General features: G+C 42.1%; 1 protein-coding gene across 1 annotated transcript; it reads left to right on the forward strand.

Annotated features, from left to right (window-relative positions):
• Nucleotides 1-15,096: 15,096 nt before the first annotated feature.
• Nucleotides 15,097-16,310, forward strand: RHOH (ras homolog family member H). The gene has a single exon (XM_079920491.1). It carries the CDS (start codon nt 15,146-15,148, stop codon nt 15,719-15,721), a length of 576 nt encoding a protein of 191 aa, XP_079776617.1. The 5' UTR covers nt 15,097-15,145; the 3' UTR covers nt 15,722-16,310.
• Nucleotides 16,311-18,878: the final 2,568 nt, after the last annotated feature.

Consider the following 18,878-nt stretch of genomic DNA (forward strand, 5'->3'; position numbering starts at 1 on the left):
AAAGATTACATGTGAGCTCAAATAAGGGAGAAAAATAATGCTTACGAGGAGTTTCTGGAAGGCCTCCTGGAGGAGGTGTCTGAGCTGGGGTCTGAGACAGGTAGAACTTTACCAGGAAGAGTCAGAGCAGAGAAGATTGTACTTTAGGAGATGAGAGTGACACACTTAAGATTACTAAGTGAGGCAACATTAAAAAACAAACAACCCGGCTTCCCTGGTGGCGCAGTGGTTGAGAGTCTGCCTGCCAGTGCAGGGGAAGCGGGTTCGTGCCCCAGTCCGGGAGGATCCCACATGCCGCGGAGTGGCTGGGCCCGTGCGCCATGGCCGCTGAGCCTGCGCATCCGAAGCCTGTGCTCCGCAACGGGAGAGGCCACAACAGTGAGAGGCTCGCGCACCACAAAAAAAAAAAAAACAAAAAAAAACAAACAACCCAATCCAAAAATGGGTTGGACCTAAATAGACATTTCTCCAGAGAAGACATACAGATGGCTAAGAGGCACATGAAAGGATGTTCAACATCACTAATCATTAGAGGAACACAAATCAAAACTACAATGAGGTATCACCTCACACCAGTTAGAATGGGCATCATCATAAAATCTCCAAACAACAAATGCTGGAGAGGGTGTGGAGAAAAAGGAACCCTCTTGCACTGCTGGTAGGAATGTAAATTGATACAGCCACTATGGAGAACAGTATGGAGGTTCCTTAAAAAACTAAAAATAGAATTACCATACAACCCAGCAATCCCACTCCTGGGCATATACCCAGAGAAAAGCATAATTCAGAAAAACACGTGCACCCCCATGTTCATTGTAGCACTGTTTACAATAGCCAGGTCATGGAAGCAACCTAAATGCCCATTGACAGACGAATGGATAAAGAAGATGTGGTACATATATACAATGGAATGTTACTCAGCCATAAAAACGAGCGAAATTGGGTCATTTGTAGAGATGTGGATGGATCTAGGGACTGTCATACAGAGTGAAGTAAGTCAGAAAGAGAAAAACAAATATCGTATATTAACGCGTATATGTGGAATGTAGAAAAATGGTACAGATGAACCAGTTTGCAGGGCAGAAATAGAGACAGATGTAGAGAGCAAAGGTGTATGGACACCAAGGGGGGAAAGTGGCGGGGAGGTGGTGGTGGTGTGATGAATTGGGAGATTGGGATTGGCATGTATACACTAATATGTATAAAATAGATAACTAATAAGAACCTGCTGTATAAAAAATAAAATAAAATTTAATAATTCAAAAAAAAAAAAAAGAACAAAAATAAAGATTACTGAGTGAGGAAAGGCAGGGAGAGTTTGGGGGATATTTCATAGTCCCAGGGCAGCAATGGCTAGGTGGAGTGGGGAAGAGGAGAAAGTAATGAGAGAGCTGGCGGGAAGGAGATTATTTTATACTTAGCATTCACAAATTGGCCCCACTGTTCCTTTCCAATTCGTCTCCCGCCTGTGCTTCAGCCGCAAAAGCCAACTCTCTACCCTCCAAATACACAGAACCTTCGCCCCTGCACACCTGGGCACCGGCTGCTTCCTCGGTCTGGATGCAGTCCACCAATCACATTTTCTCTCCCCTCTGAGACCGATCTCAGATGTCTCTCCTTTCTGCCTTTCCCACTCCCACTGCCCTTGAAGATTTAAGCATTCTGTCCTCAGCATTCTCTTGGCATTCTGCACTTACCTTTATCATGGCACTTGTCCATTTAAATTTTAATTTTTTCTGGGATGAAGCTGAGCGTAAGGTCATTTGTATGCGGAAGGTTGCTTCTTTTCTCTCTAGTTTAGGATTTTATTCTCTAAGGTCCCAGCTATATGGGGCCTTAGTATGATGAAGTACAGCCATACCAGCTACCTTTGCATGGCGATCGCATTACCTCTCCTCAAGAAGTCATTTCTTCTATAGAAAACAACCACAATAAAAAAGTGAGGGTTAGAGACATTATTAACAAAGTAGGAAAAAAAATTTTTTAAAAACCTCTAAGCCCAGTCTAAACTATATTAACAGTTTCTTTGTTATCTTTTGTCCCCATTAGTCTCTTTAAAAGTATTCCTAGGCTTCCCTGGTGGCGCAGTGGTTGAGAGTCCGCCTGCCGATGCAGGGGACACGGGTTCGTGCCCCGGTCCGGGAGGATCCCGCATGCCGCGGAGCGGCTGGGCCCGTGAGCCATGGCCGCTGAGCCTGCGCGTCCGGAGCCTGTGCTCCGCAACGGGAGAGGCCACAACAGTGAGAGGCCCGCGTACCGCAAAAAAAAAAAAAAAAAAAGTATTCCTAGTTTAAAGCCAATTAAAGGCAGACATCCTGTCATTCTTTTAGACGTCTATGGATTTGGAACTTAATGTTCATGGAACACTATGTATGCATAAGCAATGAATTAAACAGCAAAAGAAAAGAATTTTGCTCTGGAGTATCTTGATAGTTTCAGGGTCATTACGAACTTGTTTCTCCCAGTTTCCTGGGAGAAGTTGAGCATCTAGGGAGACAGTTGATGCATCTAGGGAGATAGTTAATCCCACTGCTGTGTATTATATCTGCAATATAATTAATATAGAAAGTATATACATTGATATCCCAAAAGGGGATTTTAAAAACCTAAGAAAGGCTGTACAGACTTGTGTTCTTAGGTTATTCCTCTTTGTTCCTCTTCTCCCTTAGACAATTTAGGGAGTAACTGCTGTGCCCTCAGTACAGTTTTATCTGTAGAGGAACACGTATTGGATGAGCTAGAATTCACAGCAAGTCTGGTTTTGTCCACCATTGCACAGATACCTTTCCTATGCCTGAATCCATGCCATTCTGACCATTTGGGGCATTCAAGGGCATCAGACCAGGCTTGTACATTTATTTTTCTACATAAATGAGATTCTTTAATGAATCATTCAACTGCTTCCTTTTTCAGTTACTAATATATCATGGGTACCTTTCCTCACAATACGTACAAGGTTAACCTAATTCTATTTTTTTATTCAAAATATAGTTGACGTACAATATTACATTAATTTCAGGTGTACTACATAGTGATTTGACATTTGCATGCACTGTGAAATGATCACCACAATAATTCTGGTAACCATCTGTTCCCATACAAAGTTATTACAGTATTATTGACCATAGTCCTTATGCTGTTGTATTACATTCCTGTGACATTTATTTTATAACTAGAGGTTTGTACCTCTTAATCCCCTTCACCTATTCCCCCCTCCCACCCCTATCCTAATTCTTTTTAATGCTGTATCAGATTCCACTGTATGGATACAACAGAATTAATTTAACCACTGCTTTTTGATACCTTTTAGTTATCCTCAGTTCTTTTTTTTTTTTTTTTGGCTGTTGTGAATAATACCGCAATGAAATTCTATTTTTCAAAATATTTTTAAAATAGATTTATTTATTTTTATTTACTTATCTTTGGCTACGTTGGGTCTTTGTTGCTGCTCGTGGGCTTTCTCTAGTTGCAGTGAGCGGGGGCTATTCTTCGTCATGGTGCGGGGGCTTCTCGTTGCGGTGGCTTCTCTTGTGGAGCACAGACTCTAGGCACGTGGGCTTCAGTAGTTGTGGCACGGGGGCTCAGAAGTTGTGGCTCGCGGGCTCCAGAGTGCAGGCTTAGCAGTTGCGGCTCACGGGCTTAGTTGCTCTGTGGCATGTGGGATCTTCCCAGACCAGGGTTTGAACCCATGTCACCTGCATTGGCAGGTGGATTCTTAACCACTGTGCCACCAGGGAAGTCCTGCAATGAAATTCTTGCACATATTTCTTGACTACTTGTATAGGTACAACAAGACAATAGATTTAAAGAGTTAGAATTGCTGGGTTGCAAGGTACATGCATTTAAAATTTTGATAGCTACTAGCAGGGATATACCAAGGACATGGGGGTAGAAGGGGTCCACTCCAGGTATAGGCAGTGAGGGAGTACATCATCTGCTGAGAATTTAAAGACAATAATAAAATCAATGGGTGTTTGCTTTTTATTATCACCACGTGCTGGCAGTGATAAAGTTAGAGTAATGCTTAGGGGCGTGTATGGATTCCATTAGAGCTGACTTCTGGGGTATATTGTGATTCCCCAACCTTATGGCACTATGTATTCCTGATTCCTGTTTACTGATTCCTAAACAGTACATTAGAATTAAAGAATGATAGCACAATCATTTTAGAGACTATGAAACAGAACTTGACTTACTTCAATTCTGTTATTCTATGTGACTTTTTGGAGTTTTGTGTTTAAATTTAAAACAGTGAAGCAGAGTGCAAATTGCAAAGTGTGATATTTCTGATCGGTAATTGCAAGTTTTAGTTTGTACAGAAAATATTTTATTGCACTTGAATAATACTTTAAAAATTAAAATTTATCTTTCTTGTAAATTGTTACTTGTTTATTTTAAAGCTACAGAATGAGTCAAGGAAATAATGACTGTTCCTGACTCTTACACATTATTACTGAAGCTAATTTTACCATTAAAATGAGGGAGGTTAAAAAATGATCAGCTCCGGGTATCAAAAACACAAAATGTGCCACTGAATTCTGTCATATTGCCTTCTACAAAGATGGCATTCTTCCGTACATCTTCCAATGGTGTCTGAGAGAGTCTGCTTAAGGGAGAGATCTTTCAAATGTTGTTAGAAATAAGGCCTATAGTAAGAAAGAAAACACCCACCAGCTGAAAAACGTCTTTCCAGCTCTCCCTCCTCATTTGCTGCCTTTATTTTAGGATTGTGTCTTAGTCTATTTGAGCTGTTATAACAAAATGCCACAGACTAGGTGGCTTATAAACAATAGAAATTTATTTCTCCCAGTTCTGGAGGTTGGGGAGTCCAAAATGATGGCCCTGGCAGATTCAGTGTCTAGTGAGAGCTTGCTTCCTGATTCATTGATGGTGCCTTCTCACTGTGTCCTCATATGGTGGAAGGGGCAAAGGAGCTCTCTGGGGCTCCTTTATAAGTGCACTAATTCCACTGATGAGGGCTCCACCCTCATGACCTAATCACCTCTCAAAGGCCCCACCTCCTAATACCATCACCATATGAATTTTAGGGGCACACAAGCATCAGATAGCAGCAGATTGCTTAGTTTCATCAAGGTTGCAAAGGTAGGTACGTTTCCCCCAGATGAGAGACAGTGGGAGGGGAGATAGAGACAACTCTGTGAATGGGTTTGGAGGCAAGCCCTCCTCACTAGCTTGTCCTCTTGGGCAAGTTACTTTACTTCTCTGTGCCTTAGTTTCCCTGGCTGTAAAATAACAACAATGTATTGAGCACATAGTATCATCTTATTTTCTTTCTTTATTTATTTTTGGCTGTGTTGGGTCTTTGTTGCTGTGCACAGGCTTTCTCTAGTTGCGGCAAGCGGGGGCTACTCTTTGTTGTGGTGCCTGGGCTTCTCATTGCAGTGGATTCTCTTGTTGTGGAGCACGGGCTCTAGGCGCAAGGGCTTCAGTAGTTGTGGCACGTGGGCTCAGTAGTTGTGGCTCACGGGCTCTAGAGTGCAGACTCAGTAGTTGTGTTGCATAGGCTTAGTTGCTCCATGGCATGTGGGATATTCCCAGACCAGGGCTCAAACCCATGTCCCCTGCATTGGCAGGCAGATTCTTAACCACTGCACCACCAGGAAAGTCCCGAGCACATAGTATTGTTGTAATGATTAATGAGCTAATTTTCATAAAGCACTTTAAACAGTATCTGACCAATGTGTTTATTATTATCCTTATCTACTAAGGGTCAGGCATGCCGCTAGGCATGAGAGATAGAATCTTTTTAATTGCCTTAAAAATCCTTCAAACTATTCACTATTATCCACATTTTACAGTTCTTGTTATGTGAGTTGCCAAAGGTTATACTGCTAGTCAGCGATAGAGATGAGAATCTAACCAAGACCTCAATTCCACATGCTATTTCACATTCTATTTAGTGGTTGCTCAATAATGGGGGAGTACCAGGATTTGGGGGAATTACCAGAATTCACGGACGCAAAACGTATGAAGAAAAAAAGCTACATATTTATTTAACCAAGAGAGGATTAATATCCTTAATCTCTAAAAAGATTTTTAAAAATATTTAAGAAATGATGACCACCTTACTAGAAAAGTAGGCAAAGTAGGTGACTTACGAAAGAAAAAATGTAAGTGGTCAACAAAGAGATGAATTTTAATTTTCACTAGTCGCAAATGAAAACAGATCAAACTGGCAAATATTATACCCAATGATGGCAGTGTGGTAAAATGAAAACTCTCATATACTACATATGGAGTACCAATTTGTCCATGTTTTTCATCTTTCTTGTTCCAGTAATTGTGCTCATACCTATTTATACTAAAGAAATAATTGTATATTTGTACAAATTTATTTTTAAATGTTCACTCAGCGTTATTATAGTAAAAATTAGAAACAATTTAAATAATAGTCAGTTGGTTCAATAAATAATGCTATGTTCATATAATGAAATATGACAGTCATTAAAATTATGTTCAAAGGATCTCAATGATATAAGAAATATTTATGATGTAAATGTTAAATAAAAAAGCAAGATGCCAAACTATATATAAAGTACGATATTAGTATTGGCAAAAAATGACACTGAAAAAACGAAACAGGAAAAGGTACACTAATATCTCGCAGCTTTTGGTTTTAGGTGACAGCTGCATTTCTCCTTTAGGTCGTTTAGATAGTTCAGTATTTTTGAAATGTTCCATAACATGTATTAACTACTTTTATAATCAGGAAAAAAAGGTATGTAGAGATGACTCAGACAAAATGAGGGGAAGAGTTAGCCAAAGTGAGGAGGCCATCTTCAGTCTGATTGGATCAGCAAATAAGGGAGGAAATGTTGCTCACCACTAATGGTTTGAGTATGTGTGTTGAATGATGGTGGTGGTGGTGGTGGTGGTGGTTCTGGTGGTGGGGGGGATGAGGGAACCCTGGGATGTGATGGTTTTCTTCATTACAGGTGGTGCTTTAGAGCTGGGAGGTACCATGGGCTTGGTGGAGGTCTACCCAGGTATCAGGTAGTTTTCATATTTTCACAGTAAGTAAAGATCAGATGGAGCTACTTTAAGTCTAAGGGGAAAACATAAAATCTGAAGGTAGAAACTCTTTTCTACCTCTTCACCTTTTCAGACAAAAAGAAAGACCCCCAGGGCCATGGGTCTTCCTCATTCTCAGAGTTGCTTTGATGTGATCTGGTTTTATGTGGGTAGTCCATTTTCACTCCTGAGTTTCTTTCCTTTCTTTTTTTTTTTTTAAGTTATTTTCATTATTACTTTTTGCTGTTTTGCAAAGAGCTAATTCTGCAGAACTGGGGCAAGGAGGGCCAAGGGAAGTTAGTGAACATAGTTATACCAGTTAGGAAGTTCACATAATCTCAAAGTAACTTCAAGAGTATCCTTTGACTAGAATACTTTCTATCCATGGCCTTTACTTCCCAGGGGCAGATGGTGATGTCTTATTGAGATGCAGGTAGAGCTTGTACTTGAAACTCAAGGCTTTCTCTTTATGACTTGGCTGGGAATCCTCACCTTTTTCTCCTCTGTCTCCCTTCCACCAGGAGGCAGGCTCTAAGCCTTTGCACTGTCTACCTTTATGTCACTTATTTGATGCATCAACATTCCTTCCAATACTTGAACAAGTCACTGAGGCGCAAAGTATACTTTTTATTTTTTAGTGATACTTTTCTTCATTTTCTCTAAAACTAAAGATGAGAATGAAACCACAGCTTGGACAAAATGCTATAGAAAACAAAAGTTCCCACCCTTTAAAACTTCTATCATGAAAAAATTTGAATATATATAAAAATAGTGAGAATAGACTAACATACCCCCATGTACCATCATTCAACATCAACAGTTCTCAATATTTTCCCAGTCTTATTTCATCCATCATCCTTAGTTCTTTTTTTCTTTTCTGGAACAATCTAAAAAAATCCCAGACATCATATTTATTTCAGCTGTCTGATAAGGACTTTAAAAATGTGTATGACTGGGCTTCCCTGGTGGCACAGTGGTTAAGAATCCACCTGCCGAGGCTTCCCTAGTGGCGCAGTCGTTGAGAATCTGCCTGCCAATGCAGGGGACACGGGATCGAGGCCTGGTCTGGGAAGACCCCACATGCCGCGGAGCTACTGGGCCCGTGAGCCACAATTACTGAGCCTGCGCGTCTGGAGCCTGTGCTCCGTAACAAGAGAGGCCACAATAGTGAGAGGCCTGCGCACCGCGATGAAGAGTGGCCCCCACTTGCCACAACTAGAGAAAGCCCTCGCACAGAAACGAAGACCCAACACGGCCATAAATAAATAAATATATGTATATATTAAAAAAATCCACCTGCCAATGCAGGGGACATGGGTTCAAACCCTGGTCTGGGAAGATCCCGCATGCCGCGAAGCAACTAAGCCCGTGCTCTGCAACTACTGAGTCTGCGCTCTAGGGCCCGCAAGCCACAACTAGTAGCCCACGTGCCACAACTACTGAAGCCCGTGCGCCTAGAGCCCATGCTCTGCAACAAGAGAAGCCACCGCAATGAGAAGCCTGCATACCGCAATAAAGAGTAGCCTCTGCTCGCCACAACTAGAGAAAGCCCACACGCAGCAACAAAGACCCAACACAGACAAAAATAAATTTAAAAAATAAATATATTAAAAAAAAGTATATGACTACAATGTGATTATCACCTAACAAAATCAGCAATAGTTCCTTAATGTCATCAAACACCCAGGCCGTATTCAAACTTCTTTGAATATCTAAAAAAATATAGAAAAGACTTCAAAAACTCTCTAATGAGGAGGAAAAAGAGAGATGGGCTTAGGACATTTGTGAGAGGAGGCATAATTACTCAGCTTAGCTTGTCCCTTAAAAAAGAACCAGAAGCCAGAGATAGTGCTTCTAGGAATTTTAAACAAATTCAGCTGTACAGATATAGAAAATTATTGTATCGGACATGATGGGGGCTCATAGATATTCTCTAGCTTAAAGGGCCCTCAGATCAGCCTTTTCCGCCTTTTCAAGCCAAACTTAAAAAACAAAGGAACACACACAAAGCGCTTCAAAATTGTACACAGAACTCATGCTTTTAAAATGTGTTTTGTTTTATTTTAATTTTATTTTAAAATGCACAGAAGCAAGGAGAAGAAAATTAGAATCAGTTACAATCTCAGGACCGTAGACAATTCATCCTAACATGTTGGTATATATACTGCTCTAGATGTTTTCATAACTGTGGAATCATACCGTACATATTTTGAAAACGGCTTTTATCCCATTCAGCATAGGGACACTTTTCCTGTGTCAGTTAAGTTAATATACTTATACTCTGTTATTTTAAAGCGTATTGATTACAGGAATAAACTAATTAGTTTATCCAAGAACCACCTGTTCTTTAATAATTTTTTCCCATTATAAACAACATAGACAAGAATATGTGTGTAACTAAATATTTCATGTCAAAGTTTGTGGAAGAATAAGAATTCTCGCTGCCATCCTTCTTCCCTTCTCACTCATTCTCATCCTGTATAATGTAGCCAGATTACCCTTGGTTCTCCTGGAATCTCTCTGGCACCACACTGTCCCCTTGTCTCACAGACCTGTCTCTCCTCCAGTGTTTGTTTCCTGTTTGCCAGTGGCTCCCTCCGAGGCCCCCAGGCCTCACAGTCATCTCACTTTGGGCCTGCATGTCAGCTCTAGCTCTAATAATCTTACAACACTTCAAGGTAAATAGATAAATAACAGATACTTCTATAGTACTTACTCTGTGCCAGGTACCATTCTATCTGTTTTACATTCACTTACCCATTTATTCCCATACAACAACCTTGTATGATACTATCAGTATTGCCTATTTACAGTTGAAGAAGCTAAGGCTTAGTGACTTTGGAGGCAGCATGGTTTCAGAGTCCAGGCTCTTAATCACCGAGCTATACTGCCTCTCTTGACAAAGGTGCAAAACTCAGAGACGTTAAGTAATTCACCCAAGATCGCACAGTAAGCAGCAGATGTTGGGGCCAAACCCAAGCTTGCCTGATCCCAGGGTCTGTGCTCTCCTTCTTACTCTGAATTGCCTCTTTTTATTTAGCAGCGGTTGTCAAACTTTTTCTGTAAAAGGCCAGCTAGTAAATATTTTAGGCTTTGTGGGCCATAAAGTCTCTGTTGCAACTTTGAGTTGTAGCAAGAAAGAAGCCATGGAAAATTTTTAAATGAAAGATCATGACTATGATCCAAAAAAATGTTTTTATGGACACAAATTTGAATTTCATATGATATGCACGTGTCATGAAATACTGTTCTTTTGATTTTTTTTAACCATTAAAATTGTAAAAACCATTCTTAATTCGTGGGCCATACAGAAACAGATGGTGGGTTTGGCCCACAGGTGACCCATAGTTGACAACTTTGGTTTACAGTGTCATTACATTCTAGAATGGTTAGATATGCATGTATTTGCCTCTTTGCTTTCTTTCCTTGAACAATTCAGCTTGGGTCCCAAATGTTCATACCCAACTGAGAAAATATGAGTCCTTCAGTAAAAGAAATTCCCTTAGAAAGCAGTTCAGAGACCAAGTGACCTTCCCTGAGTATGCCTCGTGGGGTTCCACCCTCAACACCAGGCAGTTTTTCAGAAAATTCCAACTACTTTGAGAGAGGTACATTTTCCCATCACTTTATTAGTTTGTTTGTTTGTTTGCGGTACGCGGGCCTCTCACCGTTGTGGCCTCTCCTGCTGCGGAGCACAGGCTCCAGACGCGCAGGCTCAGTGGCCATGGCTCACGGGCCCAGCCGCTGGGTGGCATGTGGGATCTTCCCGGACCGGGGCACGAACCCGTGTCCCCCGCAACGGCAGGCGGACTCTCAACCACTGCGCCACCAGGGAAGCCCACTTTATTAGTTTTGACATGAGATTCTAGAGTCTTAAATGGTGCTCTGGGCCGTTGCCTGGCTGACTAGCCTTGTTTTTGACTCTGAACTTGGACCAAATTGAGAACTCTAGACCTGTGGAGACAGTCCAGTTACTGTGCTCGTGGGAGTGGAAGGGACCATTCAGGGCAGGGTGGGTGGGACAGAGGAGGGGAAGGGTGCCAGGGTCCCTGCTTGGCCTGGGGTCAGGGGAGCAGGGCTCCTGGCTCAAAGAGCCTCGGGGCTTAGTGATATTCCATTTAAATTCAAATATAATCGTATTAAATAAGCTTTAGGTTTAGGAATGTAAATACTGCTTAGAACCTTGACTCTGGAGAACAGTAATAAAAGCTGCAAACCAGCGTCTTGCAAGCAAACTTTCAGAATTAAATCCACTTGGAATACAGATGATCTGTGTATAAAAATAAACTGATTTAAAAGTGATTTCTTTTTGTGATTCAGAGGAGAAATTTAATTATTATTTATAGCAATTAGAAATGAGCTAAGGGGAATTACTGAAGTAGCGTTGAGAATTAGTGAAATGAATTCTTGCAAGATGAAAAACTTACGATAAAATATTCCTTGAGAAGATGTTCCCTGCAAAGGTAGTAACCTTATTTTTAAAAATACTTTTTCCTGAAGTTTAATCTTCGTACAGAAAAGTGAACACATCATAGGTCTGTAGCTTGAAGAATTTTCACAAACTGAACACACTTGTGGAAACAGTTTCCGAATCAAGACACAACACACTTCTTGTAAACATCAAGAACTCCTTATTTGTAGGAGGAGAATCAGAGTAGGGACCTGTTTGGAAGGGATGGCCGGAAAAAGTGTCTCAAAATTGGGTTTGCTTAGGAAGCATGGTTTTACTTGAGGTGCCTTGGGTAGGGCAATGGGAATTATGGGGTGTGGGTGACACGTGGAGCTGCTGCAGCTTTGGGGTCACCCTCTGTTTAGGTCTAACTTTGCCTCTGCCATTGCCTCACAGTGTGACTGTGACAGGACTCCATACCCCCTGAAGTCTCTGCAGTTGTGAAATGTTGATCTCCATGCGGACGGAAGCCAGCTTGCTCACTGTTACGCTCTCAGGACCTGATACGGTGCCTGCCACACAGGAAGCCCCAAACAACCATTTTTTAAAAACGAAGAAAACAACTAATGAATAATGTATACAGCCCTTAGAAGATGCTCAGTAATGTAAATAAAAGTCACAAAATGACCCCTTGATCCAGTAATGCCATATTCGTAAATGTATTCCCCAATTTTTCCACGTAAAAGTAACTTCTATAAATGAATATATATTTTATGTATAAAATAACACTTGTTAGTTATTGTGAAATATTGAAAGTAACTCAAAGACTGCTAGCAGTGGGGAACAGCTGTGCAATTATGAATTGTTGAAACATTGAAAGCTATTTAGCTAAAACCTGGCAAGTATGTTGATTATGTTGAAATAGAAAGATTTTTAAATTGGAGAAGATGTTTAGAAGATATGTACAAGTGTATATCTATTACAGAAAGAAAACTGAATGACAATTTGGACTGATAAAGCTTAGAAGTGGCTATAGTTTTCCTTTACTAAGTTGCTTAAGATTTTTTGAATTGATTCTCTTTCTCCAGAAGAAAAAAAACCAAAGTGAAGCACCCACTCCCCTACCACCACCCCAGCCCCCCCAGTACGTGGAGCCCCGCATCCCGAGCAGGGCCTGCTCTTGCTGTGGTGTCCCTGCCAGCCTACGAAAGTGTTGTTGAGAGAAGGCACTGGCGGGAGTTGCTGAGTGGCACAATGATTTCCTAATCATCTAAGTGTGTTAGATTCACGGCAAAAGCAATTTCCTTAATGAATGAATTGGCTGCTGCCTGCATAAGTCCTTTGCCCAAAACTCTTACAAGAAGGATGACATTTAGATGTATTCTTTATCATTGACAGGCTATCCCTGGCAGATGACTGCCATGGGCTCATCTGTTTAAAAAAATATCAGGGTTTTATCAGCATTTTGAAGTAAGCCTCAGATTCAATCGAAGCCCAGATAACCTAAAATCTGCAATAATAATAATCAGTCAATGAAAGTCATAATTTCATCTTAGTTTTGTATTATGCTCTATCATTGTTTTCATTTTTAATTTATTTTTTGTTATTTTTATTATTTTTTATTTTTGGCCATGCCACACGGCTTATGGGATCTTAGTTCCCTGAACAGGGATTGAACCTGGGCCCTGGCAGTGAAAGCGCCAAGCCCTAACCTCTGGACCACCAGGGAATTCTCTGTTTTTTTATTTTATAAGTTATTATTATTATCATTTTGTGCTCTATCATTCTGAAGGGGCTTTCTCACAAGACAATCAAGGGAGTATTCTCAAATGTACAACGTCTTGTAAAAGTACAAGCATAAATTATTGCTGTGTTATCATTTCCATATGAAGATGTGAGTCTTCAGATAGAGTCTGGGCGAATATTTGACGTCCCAGCCCCCGTTTGAATGCTTGGACATTCAATATTTGGCATTTTAAATAAATAGTAGTAGAAGTTGAAAAGTATGGTGCCTGCCCACAGATCCCATGTGCCAGGTTCTGTGCTAAGCCAGACTCTCCACATACTGAATTGTTATAACAATTCCATCAAGAATGTGCTTTTCTTATTTTCATTTTTATGAAGAAACTGAGTCTCAGAGAGGTTAAGTAACTTGGCCAAGGTCACCCAGCTTATGTGTGGTAAAAATGAATTTGTGAAAATCATGTGAATTATTTATTTGATTAACTCATTTGTAAAGGCTATTATGTCTAATTAAACGAGACTGTAGGTAGACAAAGATAATAATGTCTTGGAGGGGAATGTCTGGATTTAGAGGAGTGATTTTAAAAATTACCTTTTGAAGGAGACCTATCCTATGTGTCCATCCTACATTACATGTGATCTGTCAGGAAGATTGCCAATGGAGCAGGTTATAAGCCCAGATTGTATTAATAACCTTTACTTTGAAATTTGGTCCAAAAGACCTTTCCTTCATCTAAAGCTGGGATGGCCCTGTGATGACATCCCTTGGCAGACGGGACACCGTCTCCAAGGCTGATCTCATTGTCTGGAGCTCTTTCACCTGCAGTGAATGAGAATTTATTTGACCCTTTCAAGAAATTCAGATTCCGTCATATTCATGTGGCCCGGTTTAAGTGACAGGCACCAAATACGGTTGCTTTTAAGCAAGTTATTTTGTTTAACCAGGGGCCTAGCAGAGTTCCTGATTACATCGGTAGCTGTTCAGAAAAGAAAGAAACAATTTTATCCTCACAACATCTCTGACAAGTGGTTCCTAAATCTATCACAATCTTGCAGATGAGTAAACCAAGGCTTGGAGATGAAGCAAAGTGCTCAAAGCCATGTCGTTGTATAGGTAATGGAGTCTGATTTCAGATGCAGAAAATGCCAAGGACAGTGCCCTTTCCATTATATCTATAGCCCATTTTTGGAAAAACCTCAAGGGAAAAACCACAGCAAATTTTTAGAGTTCTGGTGATTTCTTCTCTCTGACCTCAGCACAAATTCCCACATAAACCAAGGACTGGCTGATGAATCAATAAATGAAAGGAAGTGCTTCTGCTACGTGCGGCTCATCAGTTTGCAGTTCCCAAAGTGGCTGGGATCCATTAGAGACTCAAGTGGCAGAGACCACTGTCAGCTGTGGTCTCCACTTCTTGGAGCAGAAGCCAGGAGAGAGCAGTCTGAAAACGTCTCATTCACACATTAGGTTGCTATTGTGGTCTTTTTCACGTTGCCACCAGAGCAACTGCTCGTGTTTTTATCCGTGGGCTGATTTTAGAGATCAGGTCAGCTTCTGCTTCTTGACTGGGTGAGGTCGTGGGTACGGGGTATAACAGATCCAAGCTTTCCCCGCCGAGGGTAAGAGTGGCTTAGACAAGGGGGGAGGACCCTTGTCCACTGAGGTGGACCCCTTGATTAATCAGTTTGCCAATGAGGAAGCTCCCCCATCAGCAAAAAAGGGAAAAAAGACTCAAGTTCTCCCCTTCTTTTTCTTTTTCCAGTTGAAGACCAGCCTTTGGAGATTTCCAAAGTAGATGGTGCATCTCCCTTGGATGGACTGCATGAAGTAACATTCTGCAAATTGCTGTCAGAGGTCCTAAGAGCACAAATCCATCTGGTTTCCATTCCTCGTTGCTGAATGGCGTTTGCTTCAGCAGCCCACTGAGGGCTCTTTTCCTCGGAATTCTGAATTTGTACCTAGGAATCCGAGCTGGGAAGATGCTGAGTTCCATCAAGTGTGTGTTGGTGGGAGACTCTGCTGTGGGGAAAACCTCTCTGTTAGTGCGCTTCACCTCAGAGACCTTCCCAGAGGCCTACAAGCCCACAGTGTATGAAAATACAGGTGTAGACGTCTTCATGGATGGCATCCAGATCAGCCTGGGTCTCTGGGACACAGCTGGCAATGATGCCTTCAGGAGTATCCGCCCTCTGTCCTACCAGCAGGCAGACGTGGTGCTGATGTGCTACTCTGTGGCCAACCATAACTCCTTCCTGAACCTGAAGAACAAGTGGATTGGTGAAGTCAGGAGCAACCTGCCCTGCACCCCCGTGCTGGTGGTGGCCACCCAGACTGACCAGCGGGAGATGGGACCCCACAGGGCTTCCTGCGTCAACGCTATAGAAGGAAAGAGACTGGCCCAGGAGGTGAGAGCCAAGGGCTACCTGGAGTGCTCAGCCCTCAGCAACCGGGGGGTACAGCAGGTATTTGAGTGTGCCGTCCGGACTGCCATCAACCAGGCCAGGAGACGCAACAGAAGGAGGTTCTTCTCCGTTAACGAGTGCAAGATCCTCTAAACCCCAAAGACTCCACCCAGCAGTCACTTACCTCAAAGACTAACTGGGACAGGGAGAGCAGGCAAGCCAGCAAGCGTCGATGCTCTTTCTGGGCACGTCCTAAGCAGCCTGAAGCAGCGTGAGCAGCAGCAGGAAACCTTTCGGATACAGTTGTTGACGAGACTTGGCTACTGGATGTTTTTACGAAATACACTCTATCAAAGAACTCTTTGCCCATTACAGTTAGAAGATCCCTTGGGAAACTGTAATGAATATTTCACCTTCGATTATAAAACCAAAGCGGTCTCCATAATTTTGGATAATGAAGTGAGTTTTCCAAAGAATTCTATATTTAAAGACACATTGTATTTAAATAATAACAAAATAAATAGCACTGGTGTATAATTAGTTTTCACACTTGGGAAGTCTTTTCCTATCTACTGACAAACACAAATTGATGTATGAGTGAAATGACCTTATAGGGCCCTGCCATATGTTTGTAGTGTCGGTATTTTCGTCTGAAGTAGTAATTTTGTTGAAATCACTTGCCAGCTAGATTTTATTAGGTAATCAAATTTTAAAATTACTGTAAACTGATCCTTGTAATTAATTTTCCACCCACTTGTTATTCAGAGTTGTATATAAAATACAGTTCAATGACATAAGATACTTTAATACTGCCTAATGATTTTAAACAGCTATCATTATATGTCTGTGTAATTATTTTTTTTAAAAAGCGCATTTCTTATGGTTTTGCCTTTCACCCAAAGAACTCCAGTTGTGTACTAAGTATTCTTCTGTCATTCCCCAAAACAGATTGAAGGAAAACCTCTCAGGTAGAGAATCAGACTGCTCGCAGTGATAGCAGCAGAACTTGGAACAGACGCGAGGAAGTCTTACTTTCATTTCAGAGACCACTGCACTTTGCCTGCTTCTTCTGACACTGGGGTTCCTAGCTGGTCGTAGGTCTTGTGAAAGAGCAGGCTCAAAGTCTCTATAATTGTGATTTAGCAAATTTGTTATTTGAGCTCTAAACTGAGCTGGCATGGCAACATAATTCATTAATTTTAGGACCTAATCAGAATAATTGGGATGGTGTTTACATGTATATGTATGTATTTAAGGGAAAAAAGGGAATTTATAGCTTTTACTAGTTCATGAATATGAAACACCTGAATGGAAAAAAAAATCACAAATTCCCAGCACAGGGAACAGGAAAACTATACAGAAGTTGCTTAGATAATAAAAATTTCTCAAGGGAAATACTGAATCAATAGGGACATCCCTCCAACCCCCAACCACCATTCTGTCTAATAGCTTAAAAGCAATGGTATTGACCATCTGTGAAAGCTGAGAACAGAGGACTATGTAAATTAAGAAATCGTGCAGGCTGGAACCCAAGTGTTTCATTTACTCACCTAATCAAAACCTATAACTACTCTGAACCACGTTTATGGAAGTACATCATTGGTTTGGTGTAACATGCCATCACACACCAATGGTAAGGCAGTTGGCATAAATGACTATGATTAGACCTATGCTGACATAACCAAACTAATTTTTCAGTTTCCTTATGTGGTCAATTCTTTATAGCTATAATAGATGTCAAAAATCAAATGTGTGCTCATCTCCACACTGCCTTCTCTTTTTCCTCTTCTCCCATCCACATTCAGGAAAAGGGCTGGGACCAGGGTCTGAGTCTCTGCGTCCAAGGTTCCCTCAATCCTCTGGGACTGACATATCTGCCTTCGCCCGGACAGCTCCAGCTCTCCAGTCCTACAGCCCATCCTCGACTCTGTGTCACCTGTGTCCCTTGACTTGAGAGCTACTATATCCAGCTGTCTATGTTGGGCATCCAGAGGGTTGGAGGGCTTCAAAGCTGGCCAGGCAGGGGAGGCGATGGGAGCGCATCTCCTTGTGATATCCCTGTTGACCCGCCTCCTCTTCTCCAACAATCGCAAATGGTCTTAAATAACTTCTGCAGATTTTCCTTCAGGGCCTGTCTAAGGTAGGCGGTATTTAACATGATAGCAGGAATAAATTTCTAATGACTAACATTGGTTGTCCCAAAGTTTTTCCTTCTTTCTTGTTGAAGGGAGATTGGCAGGGGCTGGGATATGAAAATGGGAAGGGCCCAGATAACTGATTCTAAGTGAGGGAAGAGGTGGTGATTCCACGGTGGAAGCGGTGGAGGAAGGGAAGGTCATAGAGGGCATGGTCAAATGACTTTGCCTTCGTCTGGGCCACAGATGAGCCCTCTGCTTGCTGGCTGGAGCCAAGCTTAAAGGCTGTCTCTGGGAACCCTCACACCTGAGAACAGGAATCCACGTGTAAACCCTCCCCAGCAATGGGACCTGGCAGAAACAGTGGCCCGCTGGCATCTGTCTCCCCTACTAGATGACCATTCTTGAAGGCTGGGCCACCTCCTGTTCATCTCGGTGTTCCCAGGGCCCAGCTCAGGGAAAGAAGCATAGTGAAACAAAGTTGTGTTGAACTGAATTGGAGAGAAGGACAAGAATTGGGCTGATGTGCCGCGAAGTGCTTATGGGAATGAAACAGACCTCCACCAGCCCTGGGGGGTGGGGGACAGGGGTGGGGAAGAAGCAAAAATGGGTCATTGTGTTAGAATCCATGCAGTGTATGTTCTACATGGCTGTTTATCTATTTTTCCTGCCTCGACTCAGGCTATGTTTCTTCCCCTTCAAAACTTTCAGTGCCTTTTTGTAGACTATTGTACGCTGATTTCTAACCATGCTAAATAGCAACGTTAAATATGCTCTTGTTTACGTGAAAGGGTTGGTTTGAGTGGGTAGCTCATCCTATTCTGCTTTACTTTGTACTGACTAATGGGGCGGCCGAAGCTAGTGTGATGAAATGAGGCTGAGCGACAAGAAAGCAGAAGGCATCCCAACGGTGACAGTTTGCGGAGGGCTCCAGATGTGCTGACCCCTGTGCTAAGCACCTGGGCGTGTGTTATCTCACCCTGTGGGGTGAGCACCACCTTACACGGGGAAACTGAGGCCTGGCGCAGCAGGTGAGTGGCAGCATCAGGAGTCTCGAGTGGGTCTGTCAGACTCCAAAGCTGTGCTCAAGACCACTGTGCCCCACTTCCGCCCAGAGCAGCCCGGCTGTATGGTTTTGCCACATCTCATCTCATGTAACCTTGCAGGCCCCAACC

Source organism: Stenella coeruleoalba, assembly GCF_951394435.1.
Source record: "Stenella coeruleoalba genome assembly, chromosome: 4".
NCBI lineage: Eukaryota > Metazoa > Chordata > Mammalia > Artiodactyla > Delphinidae > Stenella > Stenella coeruleoalba.